The 15,972-nt window shown below is 43.4% G+C and overlaps 1 protein-coding gene across 4 annotated transcripts; it reads right to left on the reverse strand.

Moving 5' to 3' along the window:
* Window positions 1–521: 521 nt before the first annotated feature.
* Window positions 522–10,414, reverse strand: SLC39A2 (solute carrier family 39 member 2). Of its 4 annotated transcripts, none has more exons than XM_061430593.1 (4): window positions 2,988–10,414; window positions 2,667–2,797; window positions 2,383–2,433; window positions 522–1,436 (listed from the first exon to the last, which is right to left on the reverse strand). In XM_061430593.1, exons 1-4 carry the CDS (start codon window positions 3,100–3,102, stop codon window positions 804–806), a joined length of 930 nt encoding a protein of 309 aa, XP_061286577.1. In that variant the 5' UTR covers window positions 3,103–10,414; the 3' UTR covers window positions 522–803. The 4 variants fall into 4 exon arrangements, with proteins under 4 accessions (XP_061286577.1, XP_061286579.1, XP_061286578.1 ...); XM_061430595.1 differs by having other exon boundaries at window positions 1,346–1,436; window positions 2,383–2,428; XM_061430594.1 differs by having other exon boundaries at window positions 1,348–2,088.
* Between the last annotated feature and the right edge of the window lie 5,558 nt (window positions 10,415–15,972).

Genomic DNA, 15,972 nt, shown 5'->3' on the forward strand with positions numbered 1-15,972 from the left:
TGGATAGCATAGGAGAAAAATCTAGATCCCTAAACCTCTTCCCTCTGAATGTGGGAGCTCTGGCTCAGTTTCTCAAATTTGTGTGTAAGGAGGATTCCTAGGTGGCGCCAGTGGTAAACCACACTCCTGCCAATGCAGGAGATGTAAGAGATGCAGGTTCAATCCTTGGGTTGGGAAGATCCCCTGGAGGAGGGCATGGTAAACTACTCCTGTATTCTTGCCTGGAGAAACTCCATGGACAGAGGAGCCTTGTGGGCTATGGTCCATAGCATTGCAAAGAGTCGGACATGACTGAAGCGACTTACACACAGACACACATACGTGCATAAGGTGGTAGTGAGTTGTTGGAATTTCAGCAATGCTCCTGTAATTGGAGGGGCTGGGCCTGCAACTGACAGAATGAATGACTGGGGGCCCAATTCCAGAAAGCAAGACTGTATCCCACACTCACCCTTCCCGCTCGCCACTCCACCACCTCCTGACCCTCCTAGGCAACCCAGAGAAATGAAGCACAGCACAGCTGAAGAGGAAGGACAAAATGACATTTTATTACACATAACAGCACAAATGGGACAAGAGTCAAATACTCTCATTTATAAGCACTCAACCAAAACAACTTTTTCTCAGTCCTGTATGAGAAATGGCATCTCACGTGGTGAAAAGTTGGGGTCCAGGTTACGGCACAATGCCTAGTAAATGTCACTGTGTCTCAGGGAAGAAATGTCAGAGGGCGAAGTCATTTGAGCAGCTTTTCCTGGGGGTAGGGAGGTCATCTTGGGTCCACCAGAAACGTCAGGAATCTCTCATGCCCACAAGGCAATGACAGCCATAAAAGCAAAACCAGCAGCTACACAGCTCCACTTGGCCAGAGGGGCTTCAGGACTTGCAAGTTCCCGGGGCAGAATTTCCAGGAAGGTGACATACAGGAATGTACCAGCTGCCATGCCTTCTAACACAGACTGCGCCAAACCTTGCCCAGCTTTAGAGTCTCCTTGAGGCACGGCCAGCCCTATGGCTAGGCCCAGGGGGGACATGAGAGCTAAAGACAGGATGGAGAGCACGGCCCAATGTGATTTAGTGCCTACCTGCACCAGCCGCAGTCCTACACCAAACACCACGATCCCCTTGTGAGCCAGGACAGCAAGACAGAGCTGCACAGTAGATGCGACTGTGAGCTGCAGCCCCACAGCCAGACCTTCAAACACGGAGTGAAAGGAGAGCGAGAGCAAAAGGATGAGGGCTCGAAAGGGACCCCCTGAGGGTGAGGGTAGAGGTCCATGGCTGTGAGGTGCAAGCTCATGAGCTGTACCCAATTCCTGCTCCTGCACTTTGGGTGTTTCAGCAGTCCCAGGACAGCACTGCAATGCCAGCGACTCCAAAAGGAAGACAAGGAAGAAGCCCAGGGAGATGATGAGCTCTCCGTAGGGATACTCCATCTGGTGGGAACAGAAAGAGGTGTTGTGAGATGGCAAAGTGTGCTGTGCTTGTGCTCAGTCATATCCAACTGTTTGTGATCCTCTGGATTGTAGCCCGCCAGGTTCCATGGGATTTTCCAGGCAAAGATACTGGAGTGGGTTGCCATTTCCTTTTCCAGGGGTTCTTCCCCACCCAGGGATCGAATTCGAGTCTCCTGCGTTGATGGTGGTTTCTTTACTGCTAAGCCCTGGGGGAAGTAAGGAAGGGAAGAAATTGCACAGGATTGGGACTGGGCTGACAGAGAAGGCAATGGCAACCCACTCCAGCACTCTTGCCTGGAAAATCCCATGGATGGAGGAGCCTGGTAGGCTGCAGTCCATGGGGTCACGAAGAGTCAGACACGACTGAGCGACTTCACTTTCACTTTTCACTTTCATGCATTGGAGAAGGAAATGGCAACCCACTCCAGTGTTCTTGCCTGGAGAATCCCAGGGATGGGGGAGCCTGGTGGGCTGCCGTCTATGGGGTCGCACAGAGTCGGACACGACTGAAGCGACTTAGCAGCAGCAGCAGCAGCAGGGACTGGGCTGAAGAGAATGGGAAGTGTGGTAACAGAACATAAAAAGGGGAATGAAGCCAAGAGGAGACATGGACGTTTGACCACAAGAAAACCTGAGGAAATAAGGGAAAGAATATCAATAGGGTTAGAAATACAGGGAAATGATAAGAAGCATGTATCAAAGGGTCCAGAGAAAGAATGGAAGGTTAAACAAGAGTTCTCTCTGGGTTTCATAAGCCCAGAAGGATTGAGTGGCTCCACCTTTCCTTGCCAACAACAATGTTAGAGCTGAGGGGCAGGAGGAATTCTTAGAATTCCACACACAAATCCTCTCAAAAAGGTCTGGGCATGAAAGCAATCTCTGGTTCTCCTTACTGTCCAGGTAAGGGCTGGTGGGAGACACTCACATAAGCTGAATCAGCATCATCATCAGAATGCCCCTCACTCTTTGTCCTGTTCTAGGGAGAAAAAAGCACAAATTAGATGAGGGAAAGCAGCTCAGCTTCCTGTTCTATGCCGTTGGCTCTACCACTTTCCTTCAAGGCCAATCTGACCTGTTTCCATCACTCCACACAATAGTCATCATCTTCCTCGTGGTTCCTTCTGTCCTTGACCTTGTCACTTCCCCCTCTTTCTTCCCCTCGTTCTGTTCATCATTCTGGCCTCGCAGCCTTGGAGGTCTGCCACTCACCTGTATCACCAAGTTCTGGATCTCTGATTTAATCCCCTCCAAGGCTTCAGCAGTCATGTGCATGAACCCTGCTCCCAGGAAAACACCAGCAGACGTGCAGCCCAGGAAACTGAGAACCCGGCGGTGACAACCTAATTAAAAGCAGGAGTTACAATCCAGTTGGCAAAGAGGAGATAAGAAGAAGGTGACTAAGGAGCCACAGGCAGCACTCAGTGTCCGAAGACTGGGGATGATGAGAGAATCAGAGCAAGATATCAGGACAGGGTGACAAGGCTGAAGTCAGACTTAGGTTGTGGGGACAAAGATGTGATAGGGCTGTACCTGTGGCTGTAGTAGTCTGGAACCACTTGAAGCAGATGGGAATAAGGCCACAGACCAGAGTGAGCACCAGCAGGGCAAATAGGCAGCCAATTTTTGTTCCTAGTAGTGGTTCCATCCTTGTGGTACAGCGTTAGTAGAGGCTCAGAAAGACAAGTGGAGTTATAGTCTTTGGAGCAGGAGGGGTGTCTCGGGTGGTCAGAGCTGGAGTGTTCACCCTCCTGAGTTTCAGGAGGCTATCAGGAATCCTCTTTCTGGTCTATGTTGCCTCTTCTTGTGTAGCCTTACATAGGAAGCTTGCCCAACCCCGGTTTCTCGCTCTTCCCCTACATGCAGGCCCCTCCCCTGGCTGACGCCTTCCTGAATTTAGAAACCAGAAACTCCAGACTCTCTGCCAGGCATGGCCTGGTGCAGTGTCTTCTCCTCCTCTTCAATGCTGTGACTAATCCAGGGGCTGTCGAGTCTTAGTTCTGGCTTGGGGCTGTTCTAATCCAGAGTGTGTATAGTAGCTCTCCCCAGCTGTTTTGTCCTGGGGACAATCTGATCTTGCCTCACTCAGGACATTTGATCTAAGCCTTTCATACCCTGTCTACTCCGCCTCAAGTCCTTTAGGTTGCTCTGTTGATACCTGAACTGCATCCTTTCAAAGGGGATTTGGGGCCACTTGGGATAAGAAGGAGAGAAGGAAACGGCACTCCACTCCAGTACTCTTGCCTGGAAAATCCCATGGAGAGAGAAACCTGGTGGGCTACAGTCCATGGGGTCGCTGAGAGTCAGACACGACTGAGCGACTTCACTTTCTCTTTTTACTTTCATGCATTGGAGAAGGAAATGGCAACCCACTCCAGTGTTCTTGCTTGGAGAATCCCAGGGATGGAGGAGCCTGGTGGGCTGCCGTCTATGGGGTCACACAGAGTTGGACACGACTGAAGTGACTTAGCAGCAGCAGCAGCAGCAGGAATAAAGAGGTGGGGCTGGCAAGTAGAGCTGCCACCACTCTGTGAGAACTAGTAGAGGAGGGGACTTCCCTATCCTGTCACTCTAGAGAAATAGCTCCAGGCATGGAAATGTCTAGAAGGAAGTTGAGATTTCTAGTATTACAACAGTGATACTGTTACAACTTTTGACTATGCCTTTTTCCTGATATAAATTATAGAAAAGGGAACGAGAGTTTTAAGATGAAGAAAGTTGCTCTAGTTCTGAAACAGCAAGGCTTAGAGGAAAACAGAAACGAACCAGGTATACTGAAGGCTCCTGCCTGGACATGTAAAGATGGAGATGGAACATTGAGGCCTGAGGGGAACCGACTCTTGAGGCAAATGTGTATGGGGTTAACTATGAGTGAGTTGAGAAAGTTGAAAGGGGAGAAGGCAGAAAAAAATAGAAGCCAAGCAGCTGTTGATTACCCTGTTCAGGTGGACTGCCTAACAATCCTGAGACCTGTTAAGCCAGTTCTCAGGAAGCTGGGGGTGACTTTCCCCATCCCCCCTCCCCCCATTATCTGGTGGAAGCAGCAGGATTCTTCCAGGACAGGATGAGCTGGAGACTTATGTGGGGACCACTGAAAATCTGAGGATTCTCTTCATTATAGGATAGGCCATGACAACAGACCTCTCTACCTTTTAAGAAATCGCAAGATTCCTTTCCATTCTTTGAAAACTTTTTATTATTATTAAAGCTTCAAGTGAACACAGGTATATAGGGGTACTGTTGCTGAAACTCATCTCTGTTCACCAGAGTGAACAGAAACATAAAGACAGTTTTGGGTGAAGTATAAAAGAGTAGTTTTTTTTATTGTGCCAGGCAAAGGAGGCCACTGCAGGTTAATGTCCTACAGACTGTGCCTTCCCTCGAAAGAGAACAGCAAGGGGTCTTATAGTTTGAGGGTGGAAACCAGGACCATAGATAAGGATCAGGGTAGATCAAGCTTGCATTCTTCACTTCAGAAATTTTCAAAATTGTCACAGTTGGTGTTAGGTGCTCCTGGGACTGATTCTGGTGGTCCTTGAGATGATCACACCACGCATGACCTTTCTTTCTGGAATGAATGATGCTCACAAGGGAAGGGAGTTTTAGGGAGTGTTTTCTTGGAGAAGTAAACACCAGGTGCACAGCACAATTCTGGCTAGAAGGCAATCATTTGAGAAGTGCAATTAAGAAAGAAAAGCAGCTGTGAGAGTGTTGCAGTCTTTTACAGACCGGGACCTGGGGACTGGAGTCGACGAAAAGAAAGAGAGAAAAAGAGAGAAAGAGCAATATCCCTTGGGTTACGTGGAAAACCAATAAAGCCCATACACAGGACTTGTACCACTCACGAAGGCACAGGGCGTCCTCTCAAGGAGGTCAGAAAGCCCGGGTGAGAAAGTGAGCTCAGTAGGTTTCCATGCTCTGAAGAAGTAGCCGGAGATAGAAAGAAGGACGCAGGGGACCCAAGTCTCTAGTGAAACAAGGGTATTTTATTAGCATGCTTATAAGAAATGCATGCTTATATATCTTCAGTAAAATGATTACTCAGCCATTAAAAAGAATGAAATTCCACCAGTTGGAAGGATAGTCTAATAAGTACAAGGTCGCTGAAGAGAGTCACTGAAGGGAGTCACTTGAAGGGAATCCAAGCAGGTGCTCTTTCCCATGATCTCAGTCCTGAGAACTGCATGCAGCTCTACTCGTTCCTGTATCCCAGGAACTGATAAGGAACAGACAGTCCTTGAGAAACGGCACACAAAGGAAGAAAATGCAACATATTGGATCCCTTAAAGTTGACCGTCCCCTGACAATTCCTTTTTAAATTTTTTCATAATTCGGGGTGACTGTAGATACTTTTGTGAAAAAGACCCTGACGAAATGAGTTTGTTTAGTTTGAACAATTTTAGTTGAAAGGCATTGGTATACTACAAATATAACCATCAGGATAATTATCAGTGTCATAGCTCCAGATCCAATACTATGTATAATGCTTTGAAATCATCCTCAAGGGTCTAGCCCAGATAATTAATCAGCTAGCTGTTCAGCTAAGGTTTCCAGATTTTTGAAAGCGGGTAGACTGTTAGAGAAAGTTTCAAAGATTTCTTTTGGTAATAATTGTACATTTAAGGAAGCATTATCATGTAAGTCTTGCAAATGAAATTTGATTTGTTCCCAATTGTAGGCACTATAGTTGAACTGAACAGGGGTCATACAAAATTGAGTAGAATTTCAGTTATATTTTAGTATAGCTTGTTTTTGCAAATCTATTAATTGATCTTCAACCTATTGGATGGCTATTTTTATTTCTTGTATTTCATCTTGAATTTCCTCATTTACCTGAGTCTGAATGGTCCACATAGTATGAGCATCTTTGGTCCAATTTTGAATAAAGTTGTGTGTTTGAATTGAGGTTTGTAAAGCAATGCCTGCAACAGCGGCAGTAGTGCAAATGGCCATTAATCCCCAAATGCCAAGAATTAACCATCCAATGAATTGTTTAGATCATCGAAGTGATTTAGTAAGTAGCTGGGAGGCAAATCCTGCCATGGGACCCTCTTCCCAGGGTCATTGGAGATCTATTGGCAACCATAGATTACGTCACAAATGAAGAATCAAAAGGGATTCATTTTTCAAAGAGACAGAGGAATTAAAACAAGCATATAATTTGCAATCTATACAAGGCACAAAACATAAAGTCTTATTAAACTGCAAGTTCCCTATAGCTATAACAAAAGGAAGGGGAACACAAGCTTGTATGAAATATGAATGATTATAATGAAAGGAATAGTTACTATGACTATGACTGGTCCCCATAAAATATCCAGTCCAAGTTCCAAGTTCTTTGGTGCTTGTGGCAAGTTTCCAGATGTCCCATTGTTCAGGCCCAATCCGTTTATTGAGGATGATTCGAGGTTGAGGGGGTGCCATTCCACCGTCAAGCCACCCAAGGGTCCTTTGTTAATACAATGAAGTCCATTGTAGTATTAGTAACCTTTTATGCTACTTGAGTAGTATAATCATATACAGTGGTGTTAATATCATCTGAGCAGTTAGACAACTACATACCATGGGGTCCCCAATAATCAATGGTGTTCAGTTCAGTTCAGTTTAGTTACTCAGTCATGTCTGACTCTTTGCAACCCTATGAATCACAGCATGCCAGGCCTCCCTGTCCATCACCAACTCCCGGAGTTCACTCAGACTCACGTCCATCGAGTCAGTGATGCCATACAGCCGTCTCATCCTCTGTCGTCCCCTTCTCCTCTTGCCCCCTGTCCCTCCCAGCATCAGAGTCTTTTCCAATGAGTCAACTCTTCGCATGAGGTAGCCAAAGTACTGGAGTTTCAGCTTTAGCATCATTCCTTCCAAAGAACACCCAGGGCTGATGTCCTTTAGAATGGACTGGTTGGATCTCCTTGCAGTCCAAGGGACTCTCAAGAGTCTTCTCCAACACCACAGTTCAAAAGCATCAATTCTTCGGTGCTCAGCTTTCTTCACAGTCCAACTCTCACATCCATACATGACCACTGGAAAAACCATAGCCTTGACTAGACGGACCTTTGTTAGCAAAGTAATGTCTCTGCTTTTATGCTATCTATTTGGTCATAACTTTCCTTCCAAGCAGTAAGCGTCTTTTAATTTCATGGCTGCAGTCACCATCTGTAGTGATTTTGGAGCCCAAAAAATAAAGTCTGACACTGTTTTCACTGTTATCCCATCTATTTCCCATGAAGTGATGGGACCAGATGCCATGATCATTTTCTGAATGTTGAGCTTTAAGCCAACTTTTTCACTCTCCTCTTTCACTTTCATCAAGAGGCTTTTTAGTTCCTCTTCACTTTCTGCCATAAGGGTGGTGTCATCTGCATATCTGAGGTTATTGATATTCTCCTGGCAATCTTGATTCCAGCTTGTGCTTCTTCCAGACCAGTGTTTCTCATGATGTACTCTGCATATAATTTAAATAGGCAGGGTGACAATGTACAGCCTTGATGTACTCCTTTTCCTATTTGGAACTAGTCTGTTGTTCCATGTCCAGTTCTAACGGTTGCTTCCTGACCTGCATACAAATTTCTCAAGAGGCAGATCAGGTGGTCTGGTATTCCCATCTCTTGAAGAATTTTCCACAGTTTATTGTGATCCACACAGTCAAAGGCTTTGGCATAGTCAATAAGGCAGAAATAGATGTTTTTCTGGAACTTTCTTGCTTTTTCCATGATCCAGCGGATGTTGGCAATTTGACCTCTGGTTCCTCTGCCTTTTCTAAAACCAGCTTGAACATCCGGAAGTTCACGGTTCACGTATTGCTGAAGCCTGGCTTGGAGAATTTGGAGCATTACTTTACTAGCGTGTGAGATGAGTGCAATTGTGCGGTAGTTTGAGCATTCTTTGGCATTGCCTTTCTTTGGGATTGGAATGAAAACTGACCTTTTCCAGTCCTGTGGCCACTGCTGAGTTTTCCTAATTTGCTGGTATATTGAGTGCAGCACTTTCACAGCATCATCTTTCAGGATTTGAAAGAGCTCAACTGGAATTCCATCATCTCCACTAGCTTTGTTTGTAGTGATGCTTTCTAAGGCCCACTTGACTTTCCATTCCAGGATGTCTGGCCCTAGGTGAGTGATCACACCATCGTGATTATCTGGGTCATGAAGATCTTTTTTGTATAGTTCTGTGTATACCTGCCACCTCTTTTTAATATCTTCTGCTTCTGTTAGGTCCATACCATTTCTGTCCTTTATTGAGCCCATCTTTGCATGAAATGTCCCTTGGTATATCTAATTTTCTTGAAGAGATCTCTAGTCTTTCCCATTCTGTTGTTTTCCTCTATTTCTTTGCATTGATCACTGAGGAAGGCTTTCTTATCTCTTCTTGCTATTCTTTGGAACTCTGCATTCAGATGCTTATATCTTTCCTTTTCTCCTTTGCTTTTCACTTCTCTTCTTTTCACAGCTATTTGTAAGGCCTCCCCAGACAGCCATTTTGCTTTTTTGCATTTCTTTTCCATGGGGATGGTCTTGATCCCTGTCTCCTGTGCAATGTCACGAACCTCTGTCCATAGTTCATCAGGCACTCTATCATATCTAGTCCCTTAAATCTATTTCTCACTTCCACTGTATAATCATAAGGGATTTGATTTAGGTCATACCTGAATGGTCTAGTGGTTTTCCCTACTTTCTTCAATTTCAGTCTGAATTTGGCAATAACGAGTTCATGGTCTGAGCCACAGTCAGCTCCTGGTCTTGTTTTTGCTGACTGTATAGAGCTTCTCCATTTTTGGCTGCAAAGAATATAATCAATCTGATTTTGGTGTTGACCATCTGGTGATGTCCATGTGTACAGTCTTCTCTTGTGTTGTTGGAAGAGGGTGTTTGCTATGACCAGTGAATTTTCTTGGCAAAACTCTATTAGTGTTTGCCCTGCTTCATTCCGTATTCCAAGGCCAAATTTGCCTGTTACTTCAGGTGTTTCTTGACTTCCTACTTTTGCATTCCAGTCCCCTATAATGAAAAGGATATCTTTTTTGGGTGTTAGTTCTAGAAGGTCTTGTAGGTCTTCATAGGACAGTTCAACTTCATCTTCTTCAGCGTTACTGGTTGGGGCATAGACTTGGATTACTGTGATATTGAATGGTTTGCCTTGGAAATGAACAGAGATCATTCTGTCATTTTTGAGATTGCATCCAATCAATGGTGTAATTGGCCACAAACATTAATTTTCCTGATTTAGCCTGACATCTGTCCCAATGAATAGGAGTATATTTAAAGTTTTTATATGTAAATCCTTTACATAATGATTTTTGTTTTTTCCCTAGAGTTTCAGTAGTGTTGACATGGTTCTCATAGAAAGAAAGGGCAGTAAACTGTCCAAGCAATGTCCAAAAGTTCTTCTTTGGAGGCAGAATGAAAGCCCATGTTTGTCGGCTAAGGTTAATGCATAATTCTTTTGGACCCATGCATAGACGAAGGACTTCATACCCTAGAGAAATATTAATTAGTCTTCCTTTTTTCTCAGGATGAGAAGGCCCCTCCAAGCTCCAAGGAGGAGGCATATGTACTGAGTCATCAGTGGATATGATTGGTCCTTTATCTGTCCATTTTATAACCTGCAGTAAAGGGGGGTTGGGTATATAGGCCCAGTAAGTATGATTAATTAATTCAGCGTGAGCAGGGAAAGCAAAAGCAAGCAAAGCAAGCATAGCAATAAAAATATTTTCTGGATTCTGAGGCATTTCCTGTTGAGAAACCAGATTCTCAGCTTGATTAGTAAGGGTTTTTATTTGTCCCCAAGTAGGGAGATCATGCCTGGAAAATCCCATGGATGGAGGAGCCTGGTGGGCCGTAGTCCATGGGATCACTAAGAGTTGGACACGAATGAACAACTTCACTTTCACTTTTCACTTTCATGCATTGGAGAAGGAAATGGCAACCCACTCCAGTGTTCTTGCCTGGAGAATCCCAGGGACGGGGAGCCTGGTGGGCTGCCGTTTCTGGGGTAGCACAGAGTCGGAAACGACTGAAGTGACTTAGCAGGAGCAGTGACAGGAGATCATGAGGTTGATGACATCGAGGGCGGTGCTTCTTGGAGAGTTTTAGAGCAGCCATGGCCTGTATTGGAATTTCTTCCTCCTGGGGGTTTTGTCTTTTTGTCTTTATTTTGAATACTGGAGGCTCCCCTGGGGCGGATTTTCCGAAGAGGAAGCCAATTGAGTTTGTTGGATCCATCTGGAGAAATACAAGCATATCCCTTTCCCTGTAAGATTTCCCAGATTTCCATTGTTTAGTCAGCCCGTCTTGATACCAAATGGGCAGAGGAGGAGAGGTATCCTGTAATCCTTCAAAATGTTTTTCTGCTCTTGTTAAGATATCTCCCTGTGGTAAGTTTAAAAAATTTACTAGAGCTAATCAATGAATATAGTAAAGTTGCAGGATATAAAATCAATACACAGAAATCCCTTGCATTCCTATACACTAATAATGAGAAAATAGAAAGAGAAATTAAAGAAACAATTCCATTCACCAATGCAATGAAAAGAATAAAATACTTAGGAATCAGATCAGATCAGATCAGATCAGTCACTCAGTCATGTCCGACTCTTTGCCACCGCATGAATCACAGCAAGCCAGGCCTCCCTGTCCATCACCAACTCCCGGAGTTCACTCAGACTCATGTCCGTCGAGTCAGTGATGCCATCCAGCCGTCTCATCCTCTGTCGTCCCCTTCTCCTCTTGCCCCCAATCCCTCCCAGCATCAGAGTCTTTTCCAATGAGTCAACTCTTCGCATGAGGTGGCCAAAGTACTGGAGTTTCAGCTTTAGCATCATTCCTTCCAAAGAAATCCCAGGGCTGATGTCCTTTAGAATGGACTGGTTGGATCTCCTTGCAGTCCAAGGGACTCTCAAGAGTCTTCTCCAACACCACAGTTCAAAAACATCAATTCTTCGGCGCTCAGCCTTCTTCACAGTCCAACTCTCACATCCATACATGACCACAGGAAAAACCATAGCCTTGACTAGACGAACCTTTGTTGTCAAAGTAATGTCTCTGCTTTTGAATATGCTATTTAGGTTGGTCATAACTTTCCTTCCAAGGAGTAAGCGTCTTTTAATTTCATGGCTGCAGTCATCATCTGCAGTGATTTTGGAGCCCAGAAAAATAAAGTCTGACACTGTTTCCACTGTTTCCCCATCTATTTCCCATGAAGTGATGGGACCGGATGCCATAATCTTCATTTTCTGAATGTTGAGCTTTAAGCCAATTTTTTCACTCTCCACTTTCACCTTCATCAAGAGGCTTTTGAGTTCCTCTTCACTTTCTGCCATAAGGGTGGTGTCATCTGCATATCTGAGGTTATTGATATTTCTCCCAGCAATCCTGATTCCAGCTTGTGTTCCTTCCAGTCCAGTCCAGCGTTTCTCATGACGTACTCTGCATATAAGTTAAATAAACAGGGTGACAATATACAACCTTGACGTCCTCCTTTTCCTATTTGGAACCAGTCTGTTGTTCCATGTCCAGTTCTAACGGTTGCTTCCTGACCTGCATACAAATTTCTCAAGAGGCAGATCAGGTGGTCTGGTATTCCCATCTCTTGAAGAATTTTCCACAGTTTATTGTGATCCACACAGTCAAAGGCTTTGGCATAGTCAATAAGGCAGAAATAGATGTTTTTCTGGAACTCTCTTGCTTTTTCCTCGGATGTTGGCAATTTGACCTCTGGTTCCTCTGCCTTTTCTAAAACCAGCTTGAACATCAGGAAGTTCACAGTTCACATATTGCTGAAGCCTGGCTTGGAGAATTTTGAGCATTACTTTACTAGCATATGAGATGAGTGCAATTGTGCGGTAGTTTGAGCATTCTTTGGCATTGCCTTTCTTTGGGATTGGAATGAAAACTGACCTTTTCCAGTCCTGTGGCCACTGCTGAGTTTTCCTAATTTGCTGGCATATTGAGTGCAGCACTTTCACAGCATCATCTTTCAGGATTTGGAATAGCTCAACTGGAATTCCATCACCTCCACTAGCTTTGTTTGTAGTGATGCTTTCTAAGGCCCACTTGACTTTCCATTCCAGGATGTCTGGCTCTAGGTCAGTGATCACACCATCGTGATTATCTGGGTCGTGAAGCTCTTTTTTGTACAGTTCTTCTGTGTATTCTCGCCATCTCTTCTTAATATCTTCTGCTTCTGTTCAGTCCATACTATTTCTGTCCTTTATTGAGCCCATCTTTGCATGAAATGTTCCTTTAGTATCTCTGATTTTCTTGAAGAGGTCTCTAGTCTTTCCCATTCTGTTGTTTTCCTCTATTTCTTTGCATTGATCGCTGAGGAAGGCTTTCTTATCTCTTCTTCCTATTCTTTGGAACTCTGCATTCAGATGTTTATATCTTTCCTTTTCTCCTTTGCTTTTCGCTTCTTTTCTTTTCACAGCTATTTGTAAGGCTTCCCCAGACAGCCATTTTGCTTTTTTGCATTTCTTTTCCATGGGGATGGTCTTGATCCCTGTCTCCTGTGCAATGTCACGAACCTCCGTCCATAGCTCATCAGGCATTCTATCAGATCTAGTCCCTTAAATCTATTTCTCACTTCCACTGTATAATCATAAGGGATTTGATTTAGGTCATACCTGAATGGTCTAGTGGTTTTCCCTACTTTCTTCAATTTCAGTCTGAATTTGGCAATAACGAGTTCATGGTCTGAGCCACAGTCAGCTCCTGGTCTTGTTTTTGCTGACTGTATAGAGCTTCTCCATCTTTGGTTGCAAAGAATATAATCAATCTGATTTCAGTGTTGACCATCTGGTGATGTCCATGTGTACAGTCTTCTCTTGTGTTGTTGGAAGAGGGTGTTTGCTATGACCAGTGCATTTTCTTGGCAAAACTCTGTTAGTCTTTGCCCTGCTTCATTCCGTATTCCAAGGCCAAATTTGCCTGTTACTCCAGGTGTTTCTTGACTTCCTACTTTTGCATTCCAGTCCCCTATAATGAAAAGGACATCTTACTTAGGAATATATTTACCTAAAGAAACTAAAGACCTATATATATAAAACTATAAAACACTGGTGAAAGAAATCAAAGAGGACACTAATAGATGGAGAAATATACCATGTTCATGGATTGGAAGAATCAATATAGTGAAAATGTGTATACTACTCAAAGCATCTATAGATTCAATGCAATCCCTAGCAAGCTACCAACGGTATTTTTCACAGAGCTAAAACAAATAATTTCACAATTTGTATGGAAATACAAAAAACCTCGAATAGCCAAAGCAATCTTGAGAAAGAAGAATGGAACTGGAGGAATCAACCTGCCTGACTTCAGGCTCTACTACAAAGCCACAGTCATGAAGACAGTATGGTACTGGCACAACAACAGAAATATAGATCAATGGAACAAAATAGAAAGCCCAGAGATAAATCCATGCACCTATGGACACCTTATCTTTGACTAGGAAGCAAGAATATACAATGGAGAAAAGACAATCTCTTTAACAAGTGGTGCTGGGAAAACTGGTCAACCACTTGTAAAAGAATGAAACTAGAACACTTTCTAACACCATACACAAAAATAAACTCAAAATGGATTAAAGATCTAAATTTAAGACCAGAAACTATAAAACTCTTAGAGGAGAACATAGGCAAAACACTCTCCGACATAAATCATAGCAGGATCCTCTATGACCCATCTCCCAGAATATTGGAAATAAAAGCAAAAATAAACAAATGGGACCTAATTAAAATTAAAAGCTTCTGCACAACAAGGGAAACTATAAGCAAGGTGAAAAGACAGCCTTCAGAATGGGAGAAAATAATAGCAAATGAAGCAACTGGCAAAGAACTAATCTCAATAATATACAAGGAACTCCTGCAGCTCAATTCCAGAAAAATAAATGACCCAATCAAAAAATGGGTCAAAGAACTAAACAGACATTTCTCCAAAGAAGACATACAGATGGCTAACAAACACATGAAAAGATGCTCAACATCACTCATTATCAGAGAAAAGCAAATCAAAACCACAGTGAGGTACCATTTCATGCCAGTCTCACATGGCGTGAAGAATGGCTACAATCCAAAAGTCTACAAGCAATAAATGCTGGAGAGGATGTGGAGAAAAGGGAACCCTCTTACACTGTTGGTGGGAATGCAAACTAGTACAGCCACTATGGAGAACAGTGTGGAGATTCCTTAAAAACTGGAAATAGAACTGCCTTATGACCCAGCAATCCCACTGCTGGGCATACACACTGAGGAAACCAGAAGGGAAAGGGACACGTGTACCCCAACGTTCATCGCAGCACTGTTTATAATAGCCAGGACATGGAAGCAACCTAGATGTCCATCAGCAGATGAATGGATAATGGATAAGAAAGCTGTGGTACATATACACAATGGAGTATTACTCAGCCATTAAAAAGAATACATTTGAATCAGTTCTAATGAGGTGGATGAAACTGGAGCCTATTATACGGAGTGAAGTAAGCTAGAAAGAAAAACACCAATACAGTATACTAATGCATATATATGGAATTTAGAAAGATGGTAACAATAACCCTGTATGTGAGACAGCAAAAGAGATACAGATGTATAGAACAGTCTTTTGGACTCTGTGGGAGAGGGAAAGGGTGGGGTGATTTGGGAGAATGGCATTGAAACATGTATAATATCATATAAGAAATGAATCTCCAGTCCAGGTTTGATGCAGGATACAGGATCCTTGGGGCTGGTGCACTGGGATGACCCAGAGGGATGGTACGGGGAGGGAGGTGGGAAGGGGCTTCAGGATGGGGAACATGTGTACACCCGTGCCTGTTGATGTATGGCAAAACCAACAAAATATTGTAAAGTTGTTAGCCTCCAATTAAAATAAATAAATTTAAATTAAAAAAATAAAAAATTTAAAACAAATAAAGCTGTATTAACAATAGTTATAGGTTTAAATAACATCTTACATTGAAATCTAGTAAAGTCTGCTTTGGATAAGGAAGATAGAAGTGTTCTTGTGTATTCCCCCTTTTTAAACTTTTTTATTTGTAGTTTCAGTGTGTGATGTGCTCGTTCAACTATGCCTTGTGCTTGTGGATTATAAGGAATACCTGTAACGTGCTTAATAGAAAATGATTGTAAAAAATTGTTTGAATTGCCTAGAAATATAGGCAGGGCCATTGTCTGTTTTTATAGGAGTTCCCGTTACTGCAAAACAAGCTAAAAAAGGTGAGTTACAACGTGCTGTGTAGCCTGACCTTGAAGAGGTATGGCCTATATAAAAGAAGAATTTGTGTTGATACAGATATATAGGAAAGAAGATGGAGAAAGTTCAGGGCAATGAGTTACATCCATTTGCCATAATTCTTTGGGTTGTAATCCTCGAGGATTATCACCCTGTGTAATGGGTCGAAGATGTAAGGGTTTACAAGTAGAGCAATTACTAATGATTTCTTTAGCTTGTCGGTATGGAATTTTCCAAATTTGGTGCCAGGAGCCAGCATTATTGTGTAATAGAGCACGTTGTTCCTCGGGAGT

Source organism: Bos javanicus, chromosome 10 (genome assembly GCF_032452875.1).
Source record: "Bos javanicus breed banteng chromosome 10, ARS-OSU_banteng_1.0, whole genome shotgun sequence".
Classification (NCBI taxonomy): Eukaryota; Metazoa; Chordata; class Mammalia; order Artiodactyla; family Bovidae; genus Bos; species Bos javanicus.

Excerpts from the sequence above, each read along its gene's own strand:
- SLC39A2 (XM_061430593.1), bottom strand. The coding sequence starts at position 3,102 with ATGGAACCACTACTAGGAACAAAAATTGGCTGCCTATTTGCCCTGCTG. Across the intron at positions 2,798-2,987 it reads CCAGACTACTACAGCCACAG|GTTGTCACCGCCGGGTTCTC; the intron begins GTACAGCCCTAT and ends GCTTTTAATTAG. Across the intron at positions 2,434-2,666 it reads TCCAGAACTTGGTGATACAG|AACAGGACAAAGAGTGAGGG; the intron begins GTGAGTGGCAGA and ends TTTTCTCCCTAG.